The sequence below is a fragment of the Harpia harpyja genome, chromosome 20, assembly GCF_026419915.1.
Source record: "Harpia harpyja isolate bHarHar1 chromosome 20, bHarHar1 primary haplotype, whole genome shotgun sequence".
In the NCBI taxonomy this organism is placed as follows: domain Eukaryota; kingdom Metazoa; phylum Chordata; class Aves; order Accipitriformes; family Accipitridae; genus Harpia; species Harpia harpyja.
Window position 1 is genome coordinate 2,649,405 of NC_068959.1, and position 23,732 is coordinate 2,673,136.

The 23,732-nt window shown below is 42.0% G+C and overlaps 1 protein-coding gene across 4 annotated transcripts in view; it reads left to right on the plus strand.

Annotated features, from left to right (window-relative positions):
* Window positions 1-23,732, plus strand: part of FNIP1 (folliculin interacting protein 1) — a 70,948-nt gene that overhangs the window by 37,283 nt on the left and 9,933 nt on the right. For 3 of the 4 annotated variants that reach the window (XM_052816465.1, XM_052816466.1, XM_052816467.1), the window contains exons 3-13: window positions 2,727-2,870; window positions 7,174-7,274; window positions 7,524-7,598; window positions 8,138-8,229; window positions 10,845-10,928; window positions 11,918-11,989; window positions 12,735-12,870; window positions 13,424-13,625; window positions 14,433-14,518; window positions 21,033-21,179; window positions 23,166-23,335. In XM_052816465.1, the coding sequence (XP_052672425.1) occupies window positions 2,727-2,870; window positions 7,174-7,274; window positions 7,524-7,598; window positions 8,138-8,229; window positions 10,845-10,928; window positions 11,918-11,989; window positions 12,735-12,870; window positions 13,424-13,625; window positions 14,433-14,518; window positions 21,033-21,179; window positions 23,166-23,335 (1,309 nt within the window). The remainder of the gene's footprint in view (window positions 1-2,726; window positions 2,871-7,173; window positions 7,275-7,523; window positions 7,599-8,137; window positions 8,230-10,844; window positions 10,929-11,917; window positions 11,990-12,734; window positions 12,871-13,423; window positions 13,626-14,432; window positions 14,519-21,032; window positions 21,180-23,165; window positions 23,336-23,732) is intronic. The other variant, XM_052816468.1, reaches the window with a different exon arrangement.

Genomic DNA, 23,732 nt, shown 5'->3' on the forward strand with positions numbered 1-23,732 from the left:
ATCTTTGGAATATTATATTGGAATGCAAGTAATCCCACTCCTTTGATGCAGAATATCTTGAGATTTGTAGCATCTAAAATTTCATTGACATTTGGAGTCAGAAGCTGCAGAGGAGGGGGGCATTGCAGGTACTTGATCTCATTGTCCAACAGGTTATTCTTAAGCACATGCTAAGTTTGTATAAGAGCAAACACCGAAATTGGTCAGTGATCTGCATTTTAGGAGGGATTTACTGTTCACGAGGTTCTGAAAAGTGGTATCTGAAAGATCCTGACCTCCTTTACAGACTCCTTGCAGGAGCCTTTGTTCATTAAACTCCACTGCAAAGACCAAACAACCATTCTCCTGGTTTGCTATTTAAATCAGGCAGCTATTACTTCAAGATACCAGAGTCCCCAGTGGATCTGGGGAAAGCTGCTGTGCAGAAAAATGCAATGATAATGAGAAGAAATAATTTAAAAGTAAGTAATTTGCAAACGTAGCCTATTTTTTTAATGCACAGAAAATTTTTTCACGTGTAGAAATGCATTTACTGGCTTTACAGTCTCAAGGAAGTTTAGTTATAATTGTAACTTTTTAGAAGGAACTTTCAACATCTGATGGAAAATGCAAGCTGAAATGTGGTTTGCCTGCAAAAGCTTCTGTAACCCTGTGGATTTTATGTGGTTTTATCACATGATGCTTGCCCAGCCTAGGACATTGTTGTTTGTGTCAGAGATAAAATGCAATTCTAGTTCACGAGTTCCTACTGAAGTCATATGATGATCATTCACATGTTCCAGCCATTGTGTACTGTGCTCAAGCCACAGATCCTAGCCATTAGCAAATCTACATATTGCATGAATTCAACGTACTCACCACGATGTTGTAATGAGAAGATACTACTATGGGAGGCTGTGTATGTCAGTAAAGCACAGGACTCAGCGGCTAGTGAATGCTTCCTTCCCCTCTGCCACAGAATTACTGATTTGTCTGCACATTTTTCCTTAAGGCTTTCTGTGGCAGCAGCTCTCTAATGGGAGCAGCAGTGCAGACTGCTGCGTGGAGCTCGGTAATCCCTGACATTTTCTGCTGTTTTGCTAAATCTCACCTGCAGTTAGGGCCAAATAAAAGTCACCTGTCCCTAATGGTGGGTGATATTTAGCCAAAAAAAAAAAAAAAAAAGTAGTAACCTGCATAGCCTAGGACAGAGGGATGGGATTCCCACCTTGTCCCTCACCAAAATCCGTCCACAGCAGTAAGGGCAGTTGTCTTTTTGTACAGTTGTTGCTGACTATTGAGCAGTCATGGAGTTACCACGCTGTGCCTTGGGTATTTCACACTTTTCTTTATGCCTTTTCTTTTTTTTCATAGCTATTAAAGATTGAGACATGCTTATGTTTTTGAATGAAGGGGGAGCTTGTGATGTGGACCTGTGAGTCCAGAGATGAAGCTGTGACATATAACAGCACTTCTGGATTTCCTTCTGTCCCTTGAACCTTGCTTCCAGTAGGGTTTGCTTCCAGCTTGCTCTTACTGGTTTGGTGGTTGTATAGGAAATGTTAATTAAGAAAGTCTTAGGGCATAGTTAGTATGTAATTTTGAGCAGTGTAGACTATTTCTGTCTCCTAGTGCTGCCCACTAGCAAATGTAAATAATGCCAACCTTATGTGGGTGTGTTGAAATATAATGAGTATATGAAAAATATGTTGAGGTCTTCAGGTGAAGAGGATTGCCTAATTTTAGTGTAATGGCATTAACTGATGTGGATGCTGATTCTGCTTGGGATGCTGAGATTCGCAGGGGAAATCACAAATGTTTTAAAATAGTGAACAAAACAGTAGTGGAGCATATCCCGTGCCAGTGGTTGATAATACTGCATCTATAGAGTGGACACAGATCCTGCTCATTCTGTATGTCAGTTCCAGCTCCATCTGAGCCCTCCTAACTCCCGTTTTTGCTATGCTTTCTGTCTGAATCTCAATCAGAAATCACCCCTTGGACCATTTCTCCATCGTTTTGGGAAACTTCTCTGGCTTCTCTGTAACACTAGCTGTGTTTTTCAGCTTTGTCCATTTTCAGCCTCACAATTCCATCATACTGAAAACGAGAGGAACATGTCACCTCTGTGCCACTCTTTAAAAAGACCAGGGGACTTGGACACAGCTAGGGATAGATCTATAAAAATAGTATCTTTTCTCTCCGCTTATCCTCGTAACATGAATCTCTCTTGGATTCTGTGGTGTTCTTGCTCGATTATTCCTAATCGGTGTGTTTTCCTGTACATCGTGAACTGCTCCATGTCATGATCTGGCCGGCCTTGTCTCTCTGGAGGGCTGTGCCCGTCACACTGCTGTGTCACCTCCGCCCCAGTGGGCACCGCGAGCAAGATGAAGACAGCTGGAGCCTGTTGTTGCCATCCTTCCTTTAAATGCTTTGGTACCATCCTTTCTCCTAATCCTGGGTCTAAAAAAGTCATTTGTAAAGCTTCAGAGATGGATGGCTACTGAGGAAAATGGGGCTGGAGTGACCTGTTAACTCCTGGCTAGTTGGAAGTAAACCAGCTCAGCTTTCTTTCGTACAGCCAGGCTGCAAGAGACACTAATAAATATTCTGTTAACTGTTTTCCTGGGGTATAAGCCTTTTAGCTGTTAAATATCTTACCTGAACAGGTAAGTGCAATGCTGCTAAACAGTGATTTCAGGTCACGGGTCTTAGCGTGTTCACATATGTTGTCTGTATTTCAGAAACTCTGCAGTGATGCTCAGGTGAGAGTTTTTGGGAAGTGTTGCCAACTGAAGCCCGGAGGAGACAGCTCTTCTTCGTTGGATAGTTCAATCAATTCATCCTCCTCATTCTCTGATCCAAAAGAACAATGCCCAAAATACCAGGTGAGTCACTTTTCCTTTTTTTTGCATAACCCATGTCAAATACTAACGGCAGGTGAGGTAGTGAATGTTCTAAAATGCTTGAAACTAGAGGCTAGCGGTGGAGAGCAGTTTTCAGTCAAAATCAGACTTTGGTTCTGACTCAGTAATGTTTAATCCTGTAGTTTTGGTTTTGAACAAGTCTAAAACCAACCAGCTGGTTCTCTCAGGATGTGTCTTGAATGGCAGCGATTTCTCCAGGGCATTTGTTCTGTCTTATGACCTAGGTGATAACACTCGTTCGGTATGATCAGACTTGGCACAAATATCTTATCTTGGTATAGATGAGGTAGTTTATTTTACTTTATTGCTAAATGCCAGGGAAATAACAGAGAAATGCACTAGCTATAGGGGTAGTCTGTGTAACAGCTTTATAACAAGGGATTCAGTGCACTTGAGTTACATTTTACATAAGAGATTTTGGCCACGAGAGTAGCTGGAGTCATCTGACACGGATATATTTCTGTCATCTCTCCTTCCATGGATCACAAGTGTTTTATATTAAGCCACTCTAAAATAGAACTAAGCCCTTCCACTCTTTGTAATGAAGTAATTGTGTGTTTGAGGGAAGCTGCTATCTCTACAACCTATTCTGAAGTACAGTACTACTGATGTCTTAATCTACCATAGATATAAATGAAGAACCTTCCAGTGCTGACTTTCCCACTGTCACGTTAACTCTTGCTATATTTGGCGAGCTGCATATTCTTGTTTTCTCTTTCTCATCACACTCTTTTCCACAGCTTTAGTAAGGTGGCTGAAGATCTGTTTTCCATTCCTCCCTTCCTGGAAGGGCATTTAGCTGCGGTTATGAAAGGAAGAGACATTTCTGTCAGCAGCTTCCTTCCAGCACAAAATAACCTCCTTCATGCATTGTGTGACCAAGAAAAATGATGCTCCCCACTATCCAGAAGTTGTCTCTCCTACTGGGCAGGCTCTGTGCGAACAATGGTCAACGTTATTAAAGGAAATTAATTTTAGTGGTTGGCATGATCGAGTATTTTAAAGCTGTGGAAAGTTTTCCCTTTTAAGTCCCCATTTCCTCACATGTATTACTTAGTCAAAATCTTACTGAGTTGAACTGAAATGATGTGTGGCTATGTGACTGGCTCAGAAAGTGTGCGAGAAACTTTGACCTTAAGTTGGTCTTCTACAGGGTATTTGTTGTAAACTATCTACTGCGTTCCCTGTACTCCTTCCAGGCTTCCCCAGCAAGTAAGCAGAGTGCCATAAAGACAAGAGTTCTTTACTGCAGAGTAAGATCTTGTATCATGTATGCAGAAGGGCCAGAGTAAGCTTGTCCAGACATCAGTCAGCCTGGCATTTCCTATCTTCTAACTGCTGTGTCTGGTAATCTCAGGAGTTACTTAATGTATTTGCAGTATTTATACGTTCTTTTGTTTATTTTATTTTTTTTTTAAGCTATAAAGTGGAAGTCCAAATAATACAATGCTATAGGACTTTTAAAATAGTTCTTTATGTTTCCTTGTTTAGATGCATTTTGACTATATATGAGCAACTTTAATCGCAAGGTGAAATACAGGGTTTTGTTCCAGGCTTCCATGTTTTTAATTATGTTCTATCCAGATCCCTCACAAATGTGATTAGAATCCATTAAGATGAAGCTGAATATGGTTCTAAGCTTGCCTGCAATTATGTGCGCATTATGACACTAGTGTTACCTCGGTACCTGCTTCTCAGTGTAGTCAGGACTGAAAGTCTTTCTGATTTGTTCATCACAACATTTGACATTTATTTCTGTATTGTGTTTTTAATTTACGTATGTACTTAGTTATTGATAGGACAATATGTACAGTAAGTGGAATATTAAATGTTGTAAATATATTCAGAAATGCAATTCCCAAATCATGCAAATTTTACTACCTCTAATATGCTAATGTGCAATAAGAAACACTTGTGGGTATTTTATGATCAGTTTTTATGTGAGCTCCTACATATGACCTAGGGAATTGGTTTGTGTCCAAGCTGTCAGTGCCAGAGGTTGTGCCCTTTTTGCCAGATGCTCCTTGGCTTTCTTTTGTTTCAGGTTTTTAATATTTAACCCCTTTCCTCAGTTGATTGCACTCTACTTTGGTCTTGAGTGACCTTTGTTTTGCAGCATTAAAGGCCCAAAGAGTTGAGCTGCAGCAGTGTTTGCATATTAAATGCATTAAATACGTGCATCTTCTGTTATGCATGGTAAAATTATTAAGTGTAGATGAAATGCCAGACTGAAACAGGCCATGGGTGCATCTTATCATGCTCTTTGCCTTCAGCATTGCTTGTCTTTGTCTTTCGGAGGAAAGGGAAACCCCTATAATTAAATTTGAAAGCAGCTGATTTTCACTTGCTTTTTTAATTCAGTTGCTTGACAAAGAAAATCAATACTTTATCTTAAAGTATTTTTCCTCAGCTTTAGAATAAGATTTTCACAACAGCAGAAAGTTGAAACCAAAACCAACCATCAAGGGCTTGACATTTATTCAGAATGAGTCCTTCAATTGGAGATCTGCAACAGATTTAAAAATAACAATCATAACATTTAGCTGTAGTAATTTGCAGTGTTCTTACTTCAAGATTTTGTGATGCTGGCAGACCTATCATTTCCTGGAGGCATTAACATCTATGCTTATATTTCCTCAGAGCTGCTGGGTCATACTGACTGATTTTAAAGTCTAGTTTTTCCAGTACTGCCTACAGTGCACCTAGGCAGTATGATATCCTGGGAGGTAAAGATGAAAATTTCTCTGAGACCCAGCTCATGATCAGATTTTGCCCTGCCATATGAACACTAACAAACCTTGCAATTGTATCCTCATTTTTATAACTGTGGTTGCTACTTTTACTCATCCCCTATCTTTCTTGCACTGATAGCAGAATTCAGAGGTTAATAGTACATCTGTTAAAGTACCATCATCTTAATTGAGAGTGCTTGAGAAGAGCTAAAAATTGAGAAGTGTTGTAAGTGTGTTGCCTTCTGGCTGATTATCATTTCCTTGTTCCTGCCCTTGTTCTGCAGGCTAGCATGAGCAGAAAGATGGAGTGGTCATTTTCATATCACTCCTTACTGCTGGTAGGAATCCGTGCTGTGGACACCCTGTCCTTGGTTGTGCTCTGAGCTCACTGTCTGATGCTGGGCAAAATATTTAGATATATTCCGAGCCTGTGTAGGAATCCGGGTGAGGATCCTGGTTGTTCAGAGCTTGGATAAGGGATATGGAGATAGGGCGCTTAGCATTTTCCAAACACAAGGTTATTTCTGTGACTGGTTTTAGGGACCTTTTGGAAGGATTACTCAAAGGAAGTGTTATGAATTGCCATGCGCCTCAAAGGAAATGTATTGCTCTCTTGCACAGTACCGAAGTACCTCACCTATGAACTGCCTGAGCTCTGTGAGTGAGTGATCATGATATTTTAAATTATTCAGGGCAAGGCACAAATGGAGAGCCAGCACTAATATTCTGCTCATCCTAGAGATGAAACAACCCTGGATAAAGGGACAGTAATCTCAGTCATTGAAAGTATACAAATAAGGTGACTGTCAGCTGAGCAGTTGTCTCCAGTTGGTTGCCTTGAGTAACTTTTTAATGTTAGGTTTCTGTTTGCAGTATTTGATCTAGCCTGTGATGCAGCATAGTGACGTCCCTCCTCTGTATTTAGCCAGTATGCCTTACAGCAAGCTCTCACCAACCAAGAAGCAGGAATTGCACAACTTGAGCTTGGCATCACGATGCTACAGCTCTTTGCTGGTACTGTCACAGGAGCACCAGGGAAAGATGCATCAGATACAAAATACCATCCATGGATAAGTTATGAATCAGTCTTTGTCAAGAAAGCACTGGTCCAACTTGGCTCCAGTGCACAGTCTGTATCAGATCTCCAGTGAACTTGTGATTCTTCTTCTCAAGCAGACACAAGGTTTAGGCTTAATGGTTCTTATTCAGTAAAGTGTCTTATCACACTCTTAAAAGTTTTTAGTCCCCTGACTCAGCACCGTTTGAATCTGCTTCCCCTCACCCCCTGTAGATGGGTTAGGTTTGTTGGATGATTTTAGTGGTTTAGCTCACAGCCAATGTGAAGATCACTTTCTATGCCAGCGTTATCTTTATTGAACTGTTCAACTCAGCGTGTTCGACAGTGTTATAGCAAGATATTTTGCAAGTTTATCTTTTAAATAAAGTATATTTTCCTTAGTTGTATGTTGCCTTAATAGAAGCGTGCTTCTAAAATGCTTAAAACCAAATGTTGGTGGGGGTTTTTTTTGCAGGGTTCTCGGTGCTCCTCAGATGCTAACATGCTTGGAGAGATGATGTTTGGCTCCGTGGCAATGAGCTACAAGGGCTCCACATTGAAAATTCACCAGATCCGGTAAGATTAATTTTTTACTGCTGGTCTTTTCATAAGACTTACTCCTTAGTGCTAATATGTAATGAATAGAATGCCACAAGTGCAGAGTAAAAGGAATTTCTGGGTTTGCTTTAAAGTAACTCTGATGTCACTTTTTACACAAAAGGCTGTTATGTCCTGTTTAGGTCTATAAAATCTGGAGGGTTGTGAAATGGAAAGTAAAGCCTGTCTTGGCACTGTGTTTCTGACATCTTCCTTTTTGCCCTCTAGCTCACCTCCTCAGCTCATGCTCAGCAAGGTTTTCACAGCTCGCACTGGAAGTAGCATCTACGGAAGCCTGAATACGTGAGTCTATTACAGATCATATCTATTGCACATAAGCAGATGAATGTAAGAACACAGAAGACCTTTTTTGGACCCTCCAGATTCTTTCTGTAGAAAAATAACTTCTTGTTCCCTGATCTGTTACATCCTGTCACTAGTGTCCTCACCTTTCCCTTGCTGTTGTCTTCACCTCAGTTTGCTTTAAGCGAATGAATGAACCATTCCTTTAATGCTGATATGGTGAAGCTTGATATTGTAAAGTACAAAAGTACCTGCAACCAACAAAGGAGAAGAGATGAGAACAGAATACTGGAGTTGGGGAATTCAGTCCAAGATGAAGAAAAAGGTGTTACAAAAACATGTGGGTTCCAAGAGTTCAATGTTTATTTTTCTGTGTATTAATTGACCCACCTGAAAATGTGGCTTAGGCTATGAAAGCTTTTTCTAGTGGAAGCCTGCATTCTTATCTTGTCCATTCCATTCGGGCTATAATGAAGTAACACTATATTCTACTGAAATGCAAATCACTGTTTTTGTTGCATGTTTTCTGTTTGTTATAGGTTGCAGGACAGTCTTGAGTTCATTAATCAAGACAGCAATACATTAAAGCCTGACCACAGTACAATTATGAATGGACTTCTTGGGAATATAGGTAATCACAAACAGATTTTATTTCCTGGTATCTTTAACTGAGTAATCATAGATTCTAGAATATGAAAGTCTTCTAAGTCGTATCAAATGTTAAAAAAAAAGGCAAGCTAAAAACATTACATGTTGGTGGGGTTTGGAGGAGAATAAATCGGGCAGTTCAAGGAATTAGCAGTGGTTCAATGTATTACTGATACCTATGTGTATATAAAATACATAATAGAAATATTTAGATATACTTAAGTTCAAATACAGAAAATATTGGAAAACAACAGTCAGTAGAACTTTCTAAGCAGCATATCTCGGATCAGGCAGGATTGATTCTGCCTGGCTCTGTTCCCATTTTATTTTCATTAATAATTTTCATTCTGTTCTGTACTCTAGCCACCTGAGCGCATGTGCCCATGTGGTTTGTACTAGTCTAAGTTAACCTTGCACAGTTGTGCTGGAGTTTTTGATCAGATTAGACAGAATATCTTTTTGTTTTCTCCTCTTTCTCTCTCGGTCTGACCATGGAATCTAAGCAGTCTTGAAAAAACATCTGGCATCTTTGGTTCTCAGCCTTCGTGGAAGTGCTGTGGCTGAAGGCTCCATGAACATTAGAAAACAGGAGAAGGTTTTGGCTTTTCCCCTTGGGGACAGTAGAGCTGATAGTAAAAGATGCTGTAATTCAGTGCTTGGTTGTCCAGTGTAGCAGCCTGATGAGCTCTTCAGCACGTCTTCCCTTTCCCTTGGTTTAGATTATTGACTTTCCAAGCAAATGTCTGTTGTAGTAGGTGGAATAAGGGGCTGCTTTATACGTTTGCTTTCCAGAATATTGCTCTGTATAAAATACACTTTTCTAGGGTTGGAAGTAAGGAGTGAATTTGATGACTTTGTTACTTTAACTGGGTTTCTGGCTTTGATGTGCTCCTAATGCTTGTTGGGTGTGTTTACTTCTCTCCCTCACACTGACTTTGATAAGACTACACCTAAGCATGGGCTTAAATGCTTTTCAGGCTCAAAAGCTGTATACCTCATTAAAATAATTCCCAATAGTCCATTTATAAGGGAAGCCAATTAAAGTTGTAAGAACCTATTATCTATTAAATGTTTCCTGAATTCACCAAGTCAGGAAAGTTAAAAAGATGCATTTTTCTTAATTTTCAGTATTCCTTTCAGACTTCAGTTGTGATTTTTCACAGTGCATGAGTGAATGAGGTGCCTAATCTAAGGGAGAGGAACTCACTTCATCTCCTTTTAGGGTTTTGTTGTGGTTTGTGCTTGGCAAAAGTTTGCTGTATCACCAGTGTGATCTAAACTGCAAGTTTAAATTCAGATAATGCAACTATTAGGCGTGGACTCAATATGATTTAGGTGTAGTCAGTGCTACACGTTCATCTGTGTCTGGCTCTGTAGTGAGGGTGACGCTTCCCCACCGAGCAGAAAGGGTAACTGCCCTGAGAGCTGGCCAGGAGGCGTAGGCACCTCCGTGCAAGGGTGTGCAACAAGAATTGACAAGATTGCCTGCTAGAAGAGGATGCTGAAACTTTCTTTGTAATTGAGCTGCACAAGTTTTCAGTGGGTTCCACAGTGTTTGTTTACAGTTCCCCTTTCAACGCAGAGGGAACCATGGGTAAAGTACGTAAAGAAGTTAATCTGTAACTGCAGCATTTCTAACAACTGTGTTGGACAGCAAAGACTGCCCCTGACTCCTTGGCTCTTGCCAGCCTGTGATAGGAGAAGGGTCTATGTGTTTTGGTTGGGAACTATTTACAAGCTGCTTTTTTTAGATATGCTGGTTGAAAAAAAAAAAAAAAAGCAGCACTGGTCATGTCCTTTCCTTTAATGAGTGAAGACCTAAGAGAATGGAAGGGAGCTTTGTTGAAATGCAGCTTTCGTGTTTTGTATAATCAGAAAACTTTGAGTGAGCAGTAGCTTCAAATTTAGGAGAAGGACTGGTAATTAACTCATTAAAAATACCCATGCATTTTTCCTGGCTGTGTGTACAGTAAATACACTCTTTCCCTGGTATACCTACAATCCAGTATTATTTTTAAAAGGGAATACTGAGACTGCTAACAATTATTTTCTATATGATCATTTCACTAAATTGATGTACTGACTGTTCTCAGAACAACTACTTCAGCCTATAATTTTCTGTTGGTTCTACTAAGATTAATTTCTGCCTGCCTTCTCCCCCTTCCTCCCCGTCGTCTTCAGCAACAGTGTTCTTCAGCCACCCCACCAGTGTGGATGTTAAAACAAACATTGTACTCCATGATGAATCCCCTGTTTGTGATCAAGTTAGGCTTTGAGCCTGCATAAATTAATCATTTTTCAACTTTAACAAGAAAAAAAAAAAAGCCCTTGGAGAGAAACCCCATCCATGTATGGGAGACAGTGTAAAGCCGGGTCTATTATTTTAATTCTATAAATACTATATAGTCCAACTGTAAGCTGTATCCTTGAATCAACATTCTTGTTAAACATAAGAGCTGTTCTCCTGCATTATGTTAGTCTGCATTTATGTTGGCTTACATCTTTCTTATATCTATCCCTGCCCTGGCCCCCTCCCTACAGACTGTTCTGCTTTACTAACCTCATTCTTTCATGTGTATTTTACGTTTTGCCATGTAGGTCTTTCACAGCTTTGCAGCCCTAGGCGGGCATTCTCAGAGCAAGGTCCGCTCCGCCTGATCCGGAGCGCCTCTTTCTTTGCAGGTTTGCAGTGTGCTGTGTGCTGTGCTGTGTGGCTAGTCTAGCTGGTGTGACAAAACTGTGTGGATTTGTAGTTTAGCCCTGGAAATAAGATTTTTGTTTTTTTTAAATACGAAATGGACAGTGATGTCTGCTCTCTTACCTTTTTGGATACATGCTTTAAATCCCCAGAGGACAGCAGGCATTTTAATAGTCCTCTTTGGGGTTGGTTGGTTGTGTTGTTTTGTTTTGGAAACATATGTTTGATGGTGGATTTCGTATTTCTGGAAATAATATTTCACAATAGTGTCAAGCTATTTTGATCTGGACTTGTTTCAACCAAACTGTAAAAACTAAAGCTAAACTAGGTTCATTTAAAATGGGCATTTCTTGCTTTTAGTGGTTGGGTCTTATTTCCATGGCTGAGTAGCTTTTATTTCACACACATATTTGTAAAATACATCACGTTTAAAGACTATTGAGCCTGAGACACTTTTGATCTTGTGTATATGCAGACTGTAAATCTGGACAGCTTACAGCTTAGTTGAACAACCAATGCACTGCTCACAATTTAAAAGTAATTATTTTCTTCAAGACAGCATTGTAAAATCCTTTTAAAATTATATATATAATACCTAAGAAAGGTATATGAATGAAGTTGTGTTTACATTGGTTTTGGGTGGGTTTTTTTGTCTATACACTGAGTACTACCAATGTGACCAACATCCTTTTGGTACATTAAAATGTCATTGAAAAATATCTGTGTAAAGAAACGAAGGGTACTAGTTTTAGTTTGTACTAAAATAGGTGTATGGACTTCAGAAAAACACATACAAGCTTTTCAGATAAGTGTTTTGGCATGTTCAGCTAAGCAGCCTTTCTTGGTGATGGCCTTGTGCAGTGCTGTTGATCTGAATTAATGAGCATGTTTTTGTTTCATTAATTACATGGAGATCTGCAAACAAGAAAGGAACTGTATATTCCCCTGCTAATTGGTATTCCTTGTTTTACAGTTCATAGCAACCCTATGGATATGCCTGGGAGGGAGCAGAATGAGGACAGAGACAGCGGTATAGCAAGATCTGGTAATGTCAGTTCCCTGTGTTAACCCTGTGGACTCCAAAAATATTCAGTAGTATTCGTCACTGAGATGTCTAGACATTATCAAAAAGTTTTCCCTGTGCTGAAATGTGATTCTTCTGTTTAGTTATATATAAGCATTAATGCACACCTATATGTATATGTACAGATGTTGTAGGTGTCAAGGTTGTTGCATTAGGAACCTCACAGAGATAATCTGAACAGCAGTGCAATTTATTAAAGCATGCTGCAAGTAAACAAGCCAAATTAAATATTGAAATGAGTTTGCAGCATTTCTAAACAATACTTGTTGTCATCTCCTTTCCAAGTTGAGGAGGACTGTAATGTTAAAACACGAATTCACCTCCACAACACCCCTCTCCTTCCCCTAAATTCAGGATATTGGGCACTTCAGGTTAGGATTGGAAAGGCTGTTAAAGGATGTGATTAACGCTACTCCTTTCCACAAAGAATTTATTTCCCAATACTCAGGGTTGATGAGCAAGGTACAGCCTGTATGTTGCCTATTATGTAAAGCTGCAGGACTGTCCCACCCTTGTAGTGCTTGTATATCTTGTTAATGTTCTTATAAACTGGTTATTTTTCGATATGAAACATAGATAAACAGAAGAGAAGGCACTTGAGAAGCAACACCAGTTTATCTTGAGGGGCTTCGTTTAGTTGCTGGTATTATTTTCCAAATGCTCTTTCTTCTGGAGAGATTTTTATTTGTTCCTCTTATTATTGCAGCATCTCTTAGCAGTCTGCTCATCACTCCGTTTCCATCTCCGGGCTCTTCATTTAACAAAAGCTGTGCTAGCAGTTACCAGCGGCGTTGGCGTCGCAGTCAGACTACCAGCTTGGAGAATGGGGTCTTCCCTCGATGGTGAGCTGGGAATGAAAATGCGGGTTGCTGCCCATAAATTTTCCACCATTGTCAGCATGATTCTGCTCTTGCATATGTACATCTGCTCTTGCTGTTGCTTTCTGTGGGGTATTACAGAGGTGTAAGTCAGGCTGCACTTCAACGCCTGATCTTTTTTAGTATCTGTTTTCTTCACAGCATTTGTTGTTTTGCACTAACTAGAAAGCCTTCAGCAAAACGTAAACCTGTAGGCTGTACTTTTGAGGATAAGAAGCCCTAAAATCCTACTCAAAACACAAATTCTTGGCAGAGATGGGAGAGAACTAGAGTACCATATTCTGACCCCAGAAACACTTTGAATCTGGTTCCAGCTTTTGTGATTGCAGGATCAATTAATGATTGCTTGTAAAAAAACTGCAAAGTGGATGTTATCAGAGGTCATGATTTGACAACACATGCAAACAAAAGGTGTTTATTGAAGTGAAATGTTCAAGAATTGAATTACACAGGAAACCAAGATACAACTTTAAGCAGTGGATTACATTAACTTTCTATTTTTTTTTCATGCTTCAAGGTCCATGGATGAAAGCTTTAACTTGTCAGATGACAGCTCTGGTCCTAGCCCAGGAATTGTTAGGAAGAAAAAGATAGCAATTGGAGTTATTTTTTCACTCTCGAGAGATGAAGATGAAAACAACAAATTTAATGAGTTCTTCTTCTCACACTTTCCTCTTTTTGAGAGTCACATGAACAAACTGAAGAGTGCAATAGAACAGGTAAACACAGTCTCTTTTGATTCTTGCACTTGTATTGCTGTACGTCCCCCCCCAGCCCTGTCAGATTAATTCCTAACTCTTGTTACTAGTTTACAAAAGTGGGATCAACTTGCCGTGGGGTATTGGAATTGCACCAGAGAAGAGCTTTGCTCCACAGCATCTTTGATGGTGTTTCTTATTGCTAGCAAAAGCACAACACAGGGTGAGGACAGAGCATGCTGCGTTACGCTACAGGGATTGCTGACAGCTAGAACGGTCGATAGGCTGTGTAAGCTCCCAGCAAGCCCTGGATCAGGCAAGGGGGAAAGGTGTTTTTAAGACCACCTCTACCTCCCTTCTTCAGCTGTATCTGAGTCTAGTGGACTGCAGGGTCAGAACCTATCCCTAGGCTATTCCAGGCTGTAAATAAATATCGAGCTTTTTTCTTTCTCTTTTTTTTAACCCCCTGATTCTGATGTGTAGGAAATTTTCAAAGATTGACATTTCAAATATGCGGTTAGATTTGCTTCAAATCTCTCTTCTAGGAAATACTTAGTGGTTACTTCGCCACTGCAATGAAAACTTTGACCCCTTTTATGCCTTGAATGATGAAAAGCACAGAAGAAGCAGAGGCTGCAAATGCATGTGCCTCACCTATCTTTCCTCAGATATGAAAGTTGGCACTTGTACCATCGTTTTATCACTTTAAAAAAAAATTATTTGCATGACTAGTTGCATGAAAGATAAAGTCAAACACATGACTTTGTTTTCCATTTTCTGTGCTTCTGTAGCTATGTGTTACTTATCTGTTTAATGATTGTTTTCAAGGCTATGAAAATGAGTCGTAGATCAGCTGATGCCAGTCAGCGGAGTTTGGCATATAACAGAATTGTTGATGCCCTTAATGAATTCAGGTGAGCAGTTTGTCTCTTTTGTGTCTGTTTCTTCAAAAGCACTCAAGTCTGTTTTAGAAGGATCTTCTCCGTAGTGCAGGATAAGTAACATGTCTAAAGTCTTCTGCAAAAGTAAGTACAATAAAGGTATTGGTGATAGCAAGCCACTATAATCTGTTTGTGTTTTTAGATTTTGCCAAGTGTGTATATCCGTCAGGGCTTGGTGTGAACAGGACATAGATGATGAAGGTTTTCTGTGCTTTAGGTAGTAATGAAGCTCCCAGCAACCTCTTAAATTATCTTTTATGGCCCGTTGCGAGGGGGAAAAGAATTGCAAAGCCGTTAGGGAAATCCTCCTCTGGTGTATATTTTCCTGATGTGTGAGCAAAGCAAGACTTCTACCCTGCTCTAAATTCAGCTCTAAAGGCGTTTCAGATAACCAGCTACTAAGAATGAGGACTATCTTTTTCACACAGTAAAATGCAGTACTGTAATCTCTTGCTATCAGTACCTGCAGAGCACCTCTATTCAACAGTTAATATACAAAGTAACACAGATAAGCACATCCCTGGCATTTAACTGTATTTTCTTTCCATAGTTTAAGTCATGGGGAGGGAATTAAGATGAAATCCGTCTGTTTCAAGTGATTCATCTTCTCTCAGATGGGAGTGGCAGGGTGCTTCCTTTTACAACCAGCATAGAGTTACTTTTAAAAGACATTATAGGAGAGCGCTCTGATGTTGCAAAAAGAAAATCCTGACATCAGGGTGTATTTTACCGAACAGTGAAGGATCCTGAGGGCTCACTCATTTTTCTACAATTTCACTTACCACCTGAATGCCATGGATTAGGTGGTGTTGCAGGATGAAGGCACAGTATATTTTTTAATATTTTTTTTTTTTTTAAATTTTTTAGAACCTCACCTCCGGGCAGTTGTGAGGGAGGGCAGAGGATATGTTCGGTAGGGACAGGAGGCAGGGAAGAGCGAGCACGTGGGCCTGCGGTGAGAGGTGGATGGGATAAGCAGTGCCAAGAGAGGGAGCAGAGGGAGCTCGTGACTGCTGGGAGCAGCCGATCCTGCCCAGGGGCCCGAGACGAGTCTGGCAACTCTGAGCAGCCACGGTGGTTCCTCCGCTCCCCCCAGCTCTGCTCTGCCTCTCCTCCCCATTCTCACCCAGAGCCATTTCTCTGCATTCACACCCCCTGATAACACCACCTCCCCAGCTGTTTTCCCAAAACTTCCCCCAAAACGTTCCCCCTCAAGATACATGCAGCGGACTTTGCCCCATTCTCCTTTGTCCTTCCAAGTTAAACAGTTCCAGAGTGCTGGGGAGGGGTGCATATCCCGAGTCAAACGTAGGGAAAAATAACCCTGAAAACACAGGCCAAATCCCCCTTGCTAGCTTTCTCCTCCTTGGAGGAAAGCTTGGCGGTGCTGAGCGGGGATGGGACGAGGAAGGCTGCTCTTGTCGGGCTGAGGAGGAAAATAACGTCCCACTGGACACGGGAGGATTGGCACTCTCCTGAGCCGCTGTAAGACGCATTCACATGACACAGCCATTGCGTAACCAGCACTGGAAGCATGTGTCTAACTACCAGCTTTATGCAGAGGTTTCCATGGTGATACAAATATTACTCTTTAATAGTGTAACGAGGTAAATTAAATCCAGTTTAATTTCATATAAATGAATTTCCTGGGGCAGCAGACTTTGGCAATTCTGGGGTTTTTTTTGGTGTGGGTTTTTTTTTGTTTTGTTTTCTGGTTTTTGGGGTTTTTTTAAGCAAGTGCATTCCGAGGCGTGCACCCAGCCGGTGCCCCCAGCCCAGGCCAGTCCTGCAGGCGGGCAAGGTCCTCGTGCCTCTGCAGTATCTCGGGGTGGCAATGTGTGCTGCCATCAAGAAAAGCATTTCTGTAACATACAAGAGCCACTTGCTTTTCAAAGCAATGCAATATGTGTCTGGTAAGAAAAAAATAAGGCATATTTGAATACTGAAGGCTGGATGCAAAGATGCTTTGGCACAGGTTCAGCAAACCCATTTAGGCCACTATTATCTCTTTAGGCGTCTGCTTTCCCACTGAAGTCACGGGGAAGTCAGGAGCCTGAGTCCTTTCGTGAACCTGAGACTTGCGTTGATTCCTGCCCTCTTAGCAAATTGTGCTGGAGGGAAGAAGGGTGCTGACTTCAGTGAGTTGGTGTTTCTGAAACGTAATCCCGTGCTGGTTTAACTCATTGGAGTCTTTTTTTTTTTTTTTTTTTTTTGAAGGAGGAGGTCTTTTTTTTTTAAGGAGGGTTTTTTGTTTGGGTTTTTTTTTTAAAACCCAGACTTCCAGAGGTTCTCAAGTGTAGCTGATGAGCACTCCTCTGGTGATTACAATAACCTCAAATCACTGGGGCATGGGGGACCAGCTACACGCTGCTGTGCTGATCAGAGAAGGGAGGAGGAAGGGTGACGGTTGTTATCGTAGCCTCCTGCCACCCAAAAGTCCGCTCCTGCAGGGAAGGTGCTGTGGTTGTAGGTCTGCCTGCTAGCCTGCAAGCAGGGTTGTTGCAAGGAGCTGGCTGCAGGGTCAGCCAGGCATTTACAGGCATTTACCTGCCGGTACTGGGGGTTGAGGGGGAGTAAAGAAGACAGCAAAACAGACCCCTTCCTTTGCTCTTGTCATCTCATCCTGTGAAAAACAAAGCTGCCTTCTCTGAAAGGCCTAGGCTGCTTCTGCAAATTGGTGCTATTGATAAATTTGCCATCAATTTGGTGCCTAGCTCCAGGCCTACTCTTGCATCATTATTCACTTTACAACAATTTTTAATTTTCTAAAGCACTGATGGATTTAGCTATTAACACTTGACTTAGAGGCTTAAAACTCTCTTTGCATGTCAGCTGTGCAGACACATGACTTATGAAATAAGCTACTGTACTTGCATAAACATTTTGACTCCCCCGGTCCCCGAGGCCAATGCAGCACATTGATAATACAGATTATGCATCTGACTAATACCTGTGTGGCAAATACACAGACTGGCAAGGAAACACTGAACGCAAGGCCTAGGGAAACACCTCTCTGCTTTCTGGCAGCCACGTTTGATCCTATTTTATGCCAGTAATTTTTAAGCAGTTTAAGCTGCTGTGAACAGAGTGGTGCGTTTTGCTCAGCGGTGCAGGCTGGCCCCTGTGCCAGCATGGGCACAGGAGTTGCATGGGCTCCTGCACTCACTGCAGCAATTACTGCCTTCATTTTCTTTTTCCTTTTTAAGGAAAAATCATCTTTGGAAAGAAGGAATTAGGATACGGAGCAAATGCACGTGAATTAAGTTTTAGAAACCACTGATGTTTTTTCTTTTTTGAAACAATCCCTAAAGAGGTGCTAAGCTTTGCCGTTACGTTGCAACTCTTAAATAGCAAGAGCAGCTCTCACAGCACAGTGCTGAGGGTCAGAAGTGTTTCCCTTGGGGAGGAAGGGGGCTGCAGAGGGATGCTGTCATCCACGAGAAGCCATCTGGCTCCTTTGGTTTGTACCGCGCCAGGGAAAGATGTCTCGGACTGCTACCAAAATCCAAGACAAAGGCCGGGGAGGTTCGCGGGTGTATTTGGGTGAGGGTGAAGCAGGGAGCAGCATGACGCTTGACCCGCGGCGATGCCGCACGGTGCGGAGGGCGGCTGCCGCGGCACCGCGAGCACCGTCGTGTCTGCAAGCAGCAGGGCCGATCGCCTCGGTGCCATCTGCGCCCGCAGAGCAGACAAACCCCAGAGGGTTTGCAGGAGGGGTTTTGCTCAGGTCTTCATTTTTGTTTGGCCGGGCTGTGTGCTTTGGTTTCAAGCTGCGTTTAGATGTGAAGGTGTTTCCTGAGGAGGTCTCCCAGCCCCTGTCCCTGCTGCACCCATTCCTGGTGCTGAGGTGCCTGTAAGCTCCAGGCTGGAGTTCAGCCTCCCAGAAGCATTTCCAAATATAAACCGTTTTAAATGTACTGCAACCCTCAAAAGAACAGAGTCTCTAGTTAACTGAACTTTCCCTCGCATGCGGCTGCTCGATGCTGGTGTGCATGGGGGGTGGCGAGCGGAGGGGAGGGGAAGGGGCTGCTTGCTGCAGATGGCCAAGAGGGGTCAATTTGATTTTTAATGGTTGTTATTTTTTAAATCTGGTTAACTTCCCTGTAGTGTTTTAGGGTTTTTTTGTTGTTGGTGGGGGTTTTTTGTTTGGGTTTTTTTTTGTTGTTCTTTAATAAATGGAAGGGAGAGCATTTCCCTCCGTGTTTGCAGAGCTGGAAAGCAGTTAATCCTTGCCCTTGGTTTCTGTGCCATTGCTGCCTGCGCTGGCATGGAGGGTTCCCTGCACTGCAGTCACATGCCTGCTGGCCGCCGGCCAGGGCAATCTGATCTCTCTCTGAGGAAACACTATCAGTTGCAGATGCAGCCAGGGTTACCAGAATAGTAAATAACGAATCACAAGACTTGGTCTATCTTTTCAACGAAAACAAATATTTTAATATGTTGGTTTTAGTGTAGAAGTAGTTTCTTTTTTCAAAACAGCCAAGCTGCAAGAGGCTTGGCTTGGGTTAGTTTGCATATGAAGGAGAAATAGGCTGTATTTTACATTAAGTTGTTCCATTTATCTTCAGCTTCTAAGGTCAGCTGTGTCGGGGGGGGTGTAAGTTTCAATACTTGTTTTGAGCTTTGAAACTCATCAAGCTTTGAAGTCCCTGGACTTGGGGTTTCTCCCTTTCTTTGGGCCTCTTTAACATCCACTCCAGTTAATGGGCTGTGAACAGAAAGCTTTCCCTTAATAATCCCACCTCCAGTCCCAACTTGCTACTGCCGAGGCATGAAATCCCAGTGCCCCAAGAGCACGGCGCTGCCGGAGACCCTCCGGTTACCCCCACGGCATGGCAGTGCCGCTGTGCCCCAGCTGCACGTCCCACTCACATCTAACCTGGCAGGACTGTTGTGCCTGGGTCAGTAACCAGGCTGTGCTTTCCTCCCAAGAGAGGACCAGCAGCAGAGGGTAAAGTAGAGCAGCTCTGAGGCTGCTCTAAACTGACCCAGCAAAGAGCCCCCTGGGTGCTATGGGTCTGGTAAGCTCAAAGGTAACTTGACTTTCCCTCTTTCCAGCCCATTGACTGTTTTCTGGCTTTCCTATCATGCTTGTGGCAGTGGAGTGTCTGAAAATCTAACCTTTGAGGAAGATGGGGTTGATTTTGACTATTGTGAACACACAGGATGGAATTTGTATTTAATGAAAACTGATAGAAAAAATAAGGCAGCAAATGCCACTGTCCCCCTCACCCCTTTCTTCTTGAGCAGTCCCAGTGACTTCGGCACAGTGCACGGTCACCTTTGCTGCCCTTTGCGGAGCTGCTCTGGGGGTCCCGTCACCGTACAGCTGCTTTCTTCTCTGCCGAATAGCCAGGGAATAACTCCTTCCTCCCCTGAGTGCCCCTCGTACCGGCACGGTTGTGTGCTGCTCTGCTGCTGACGTGCCGGGCTCTTTAACTTTAAACACTAAACCACGGAAGATTTGGCAGCTGCTGCTCGAGTGTGTTTGCCTGCCTGACACGCACAGCCATTCCTTTTCTTCTGGAAGTGTCTATAAATTTTTAGACCAACATATCCGGAGAAGATCTTTATAAATCAAGGCTGGTACTAGGGATAATGGGATAATGTAAATCTTTGTCTTATAAAAGAAAAGTATCTCTTCTACAAAAAGTGGCGCATTAGGTGGGGAGAAACCTGAATTGATCAGTCATTTCCTTTGCTGTTTTGTTTTTTTTTTCAGGCATACATTTTTGCTGTGATGAAAATACAGGTTCCCAACATAGACATTGTACTTAAAACTATCATTTAGTTTAGACTTTAGAGGAGTTTAACAGTAATCTGAGGGGTTTTAATCTGGTGTTTTACTGCAGAGCCAAAGTTTTAATCATACATTTACTGACCTCTGTAGAGTCGAAAAAGATGTGGGTAGGTGCATAATCCTTGAAAACACGGGGTAACTTTGACTCTAATATGCTATATTTAAAGCTAAAGAAGTAAGCTGGTCCCCTGCTCTACAAATCCACGCTTTTGTGGGTTTGGTCTGGAGATACACCAGTTTTTTAAAGCAAGGAGGAAGTTAAGGTATTTTTATAAGTCAGATGCACATAAACTTGCCCTAGTCATAAATCAAGCAGAACTATGGAGGATTTACATGTTTTGAATGAAATGGAGGGAAAACAGGGAGATAACAACAACAACAACAAATCATTCATTTCTTCTTCATTCAGAACAGGGCAGCTCTTGACTTTTGACAGGGAACGTTACTGTGTTTGGGATCACTTTAGGCAGATGCATGAAGAACCTGTGAGGCTTAACTGTCCGAGGTGGAAGGGTCCGTTCATATTATTTAATGAACAACATGGTTTGGATAATGGTTGATGAGAGAAATTTTGTTTCTGATAGAAATGACAGCTGGAACTAAATGTTGCAGTAAATTCTTTGAGTTGGGATCTCTGCCTTTCATTTTTTTTTTGTTTAGTCTTCTGGATTTTGTTTTGTTTTCTAGAACGACTATTTGCAATCTCTACACGATGCCACGGATCGGGGAGCCTGTCTGGCTTACTATGATGTCAGGGACACCAGAAAAGAACCAGCTTTGCCATCGCTTCATGAAGGAATTCACATTCTTGATGGAAAATGCTTCTAAAAACCAGTATGGTGGATTATAGTTTTTAAATTACATATGTGTTACGCCTTTTTATTTCAAACCAATTTTTGAATCAGTTTTTAAATCCTGGTAATCGAAGAATCAAAAGGCCATCCATAAATACCTTCTTTTTAAACCAAAAAAAGAAACAGGAAAGTATCTCATTAAATGCCTGCTTCCCGACAACCCTCTAAATCTTTGTAGAGGCTAAACATTTGAAACATGTCCATAGGAAGCGCGTGATGGGTGTGTATGTCTGGAAGGGGGTGAACATACCTTATGAAATGCATTAATCTACCTTTCAAAATCAGTTATCATATGATGAGCAAGGTTAGACATTCAGTAAGAGCCATGTCTGTAATACTGTCTGACCGCAAATTGCTCTTAAACCTGACTTCTGTAAAATGCCACTAAAGAAATTGTGCGCTTCATTAGTACTCACCTTTCTGCCCTCAGGACAAAGCCGTGAGCAGTTGTTAAAAATTGAGAAAGAGAATGTTCTTGATAAAGTCAGGAGAATCTGATAAATTTACTCTTTTGTCAACACTTCATCCTCTTTCCCCAGGGCATGAATAGGGGAAGTTTTTAAAGCGTTTGGCTCCACCGAAGTCCTAAAACGAGCACAAACATGTGAAGTTTGAGTGGGAATGGCACTGAAAGACCAGCTGTTAGCTCCGGGGAAGCTGCTCTCTGCAGGGTGGGGAAGGGGCTGCTGCTTACCATCTTCCAGCTTTGCCACCAACTTTGTCATCTTTTCTCTCCCCCAGATGGGAGGGTGACAATTAGCGGTCAGCATGGTCCACCTTCTCCTGCCTCAGTGCAACGGGAGAAACCGTAGGGAGTTTTGAGGTGTTCGAATGTACTTTCTTAAAATCAGTTCTTGCTGCAGTGGAAGCTTTTTCCTGGGCTTAGCCCCTCTGGTCCCTGCCATTCTGAGCCCTGTACATCTTGGTTACACTTAAATGGTCATTTGTTTGGGTTTGTTTGCTTGCTTTATTTTAAATATAGTAAGATTTACACTGATGGAAGCAAGAGGAAAATCAAGCCCCGTATCCTTTTCAGTCTAGTTTTAAATCTCCTTTCCTCCTTCTGCTGTCTCCAGTGAGGAAACGGCTAAATTTAAGCTGTAGGGTTCCTGATGCTTGTAAACTATTCAAACAGCATTATTTTGAGGCTCGGTGGCGTTTGACTGTTTTCCTCCCCGGGCACCTGAGCCGCTGTGGCGGCCGCCAGCACCATCTGTCGGCATGTGGGAGGCTCTTTGGCTGCGCTTCTGCACACTCCTGCCAGGAGAGGGGACTGGGAAGGAAAGTCTTCCCTCCCGGAGCAGAAACCATGCTCTATCGTTACAATAAATCAGGTAGTTAACATTTTTCAGAAAGGTTTTTCACCTTACTTGCTTAGCTAGTGAAAACTGTTTTGCCAGTGTAAGGACACAGCCTTTCTGGCTGAGCTACAGAACTTTGGGGGGTTTTATTTTTGAAAAGGAGCAGCCGTATGTGCTGAAATTGCATAACAGTTAGATGAAAGACTACAGCACCTAGCTATTTTACAGCTTTGGTAGCAATAGCCTTCCTTCTCATCAATAGTCACAAATCTTAAGGGTTTGGGATCTCCCTGGAGAACAGAGGCCATGCAGTGCGACTGTTTTCTTACAGGGAACAAAGTTGTTTTTGAGATGTTTTACAACATAAAGCTTGCAAAATAGGAAGTCTCATAATTATTGCCAAACAGAGGAAGTGAGATGCCACAAGTTTAAAATACTTAATTTTTCTTTAAATGTGTTTTCTAAAAAAGAGCTTTGCATGGGTGGGAGGGAGGATACAGCCGTCCCTTCTCTCCCCAGAGAACCAAGACCGAAGGGATGATCTCTGCTGACTTTTTTTAGGTTGTTCTGCAATCCTTGATCCATGTAGGCTGTAGAACTGCTGTTAGTTTAACATCCTGAGTGTGTACCTGGAAAAAAAATGATGTTGAACATTTTGCTTTCAGGTTTTTACCAGCTTTACTGACTGCAGTCCTGACTAACCACTTGGCCTGGGTCCCTACCGTCATGCCGAATGGCCAGCCGCCTATAAGAATCTTCCTAGAAAAGCATTCTTCCCAGAGCGTGGACATGCTGGCCAAAACTCATCCATACAACCCGCTGTGGGCACAGCTCGGTATGTGGCAAACATCTCTAAACCACCCAACAGCTTTACATCAACGGATATGTGTGCGGTGGTTTTTATGGATGCTTGTTGCTTCCCCACCAAGCTGAATTTTTTTAATTTTTTTTTTTTTAATTCAAAACAAGGCAAAAGTGTGTATTTCGAGCTTAGAGGTGGTCACTGTATTTTTTTAATATGTGCTGTAATTTCTTAAGGCATTATCAATTATAAAATGGCAGCCAAAAAGTAAAGCCCTCTTTAGTCATCTATGGCAGGTCTCTTAAGGTCACTTGCCCAGGTGATGATGGAGGATTCCAGTCCTCCTCTGGTCCTCCCTCTATAAGGAAAACCAATTTTTATTTTTTGGAATGCTGCTATCAATAAGCCCAGTTCTGGAAAGAGCAAATCA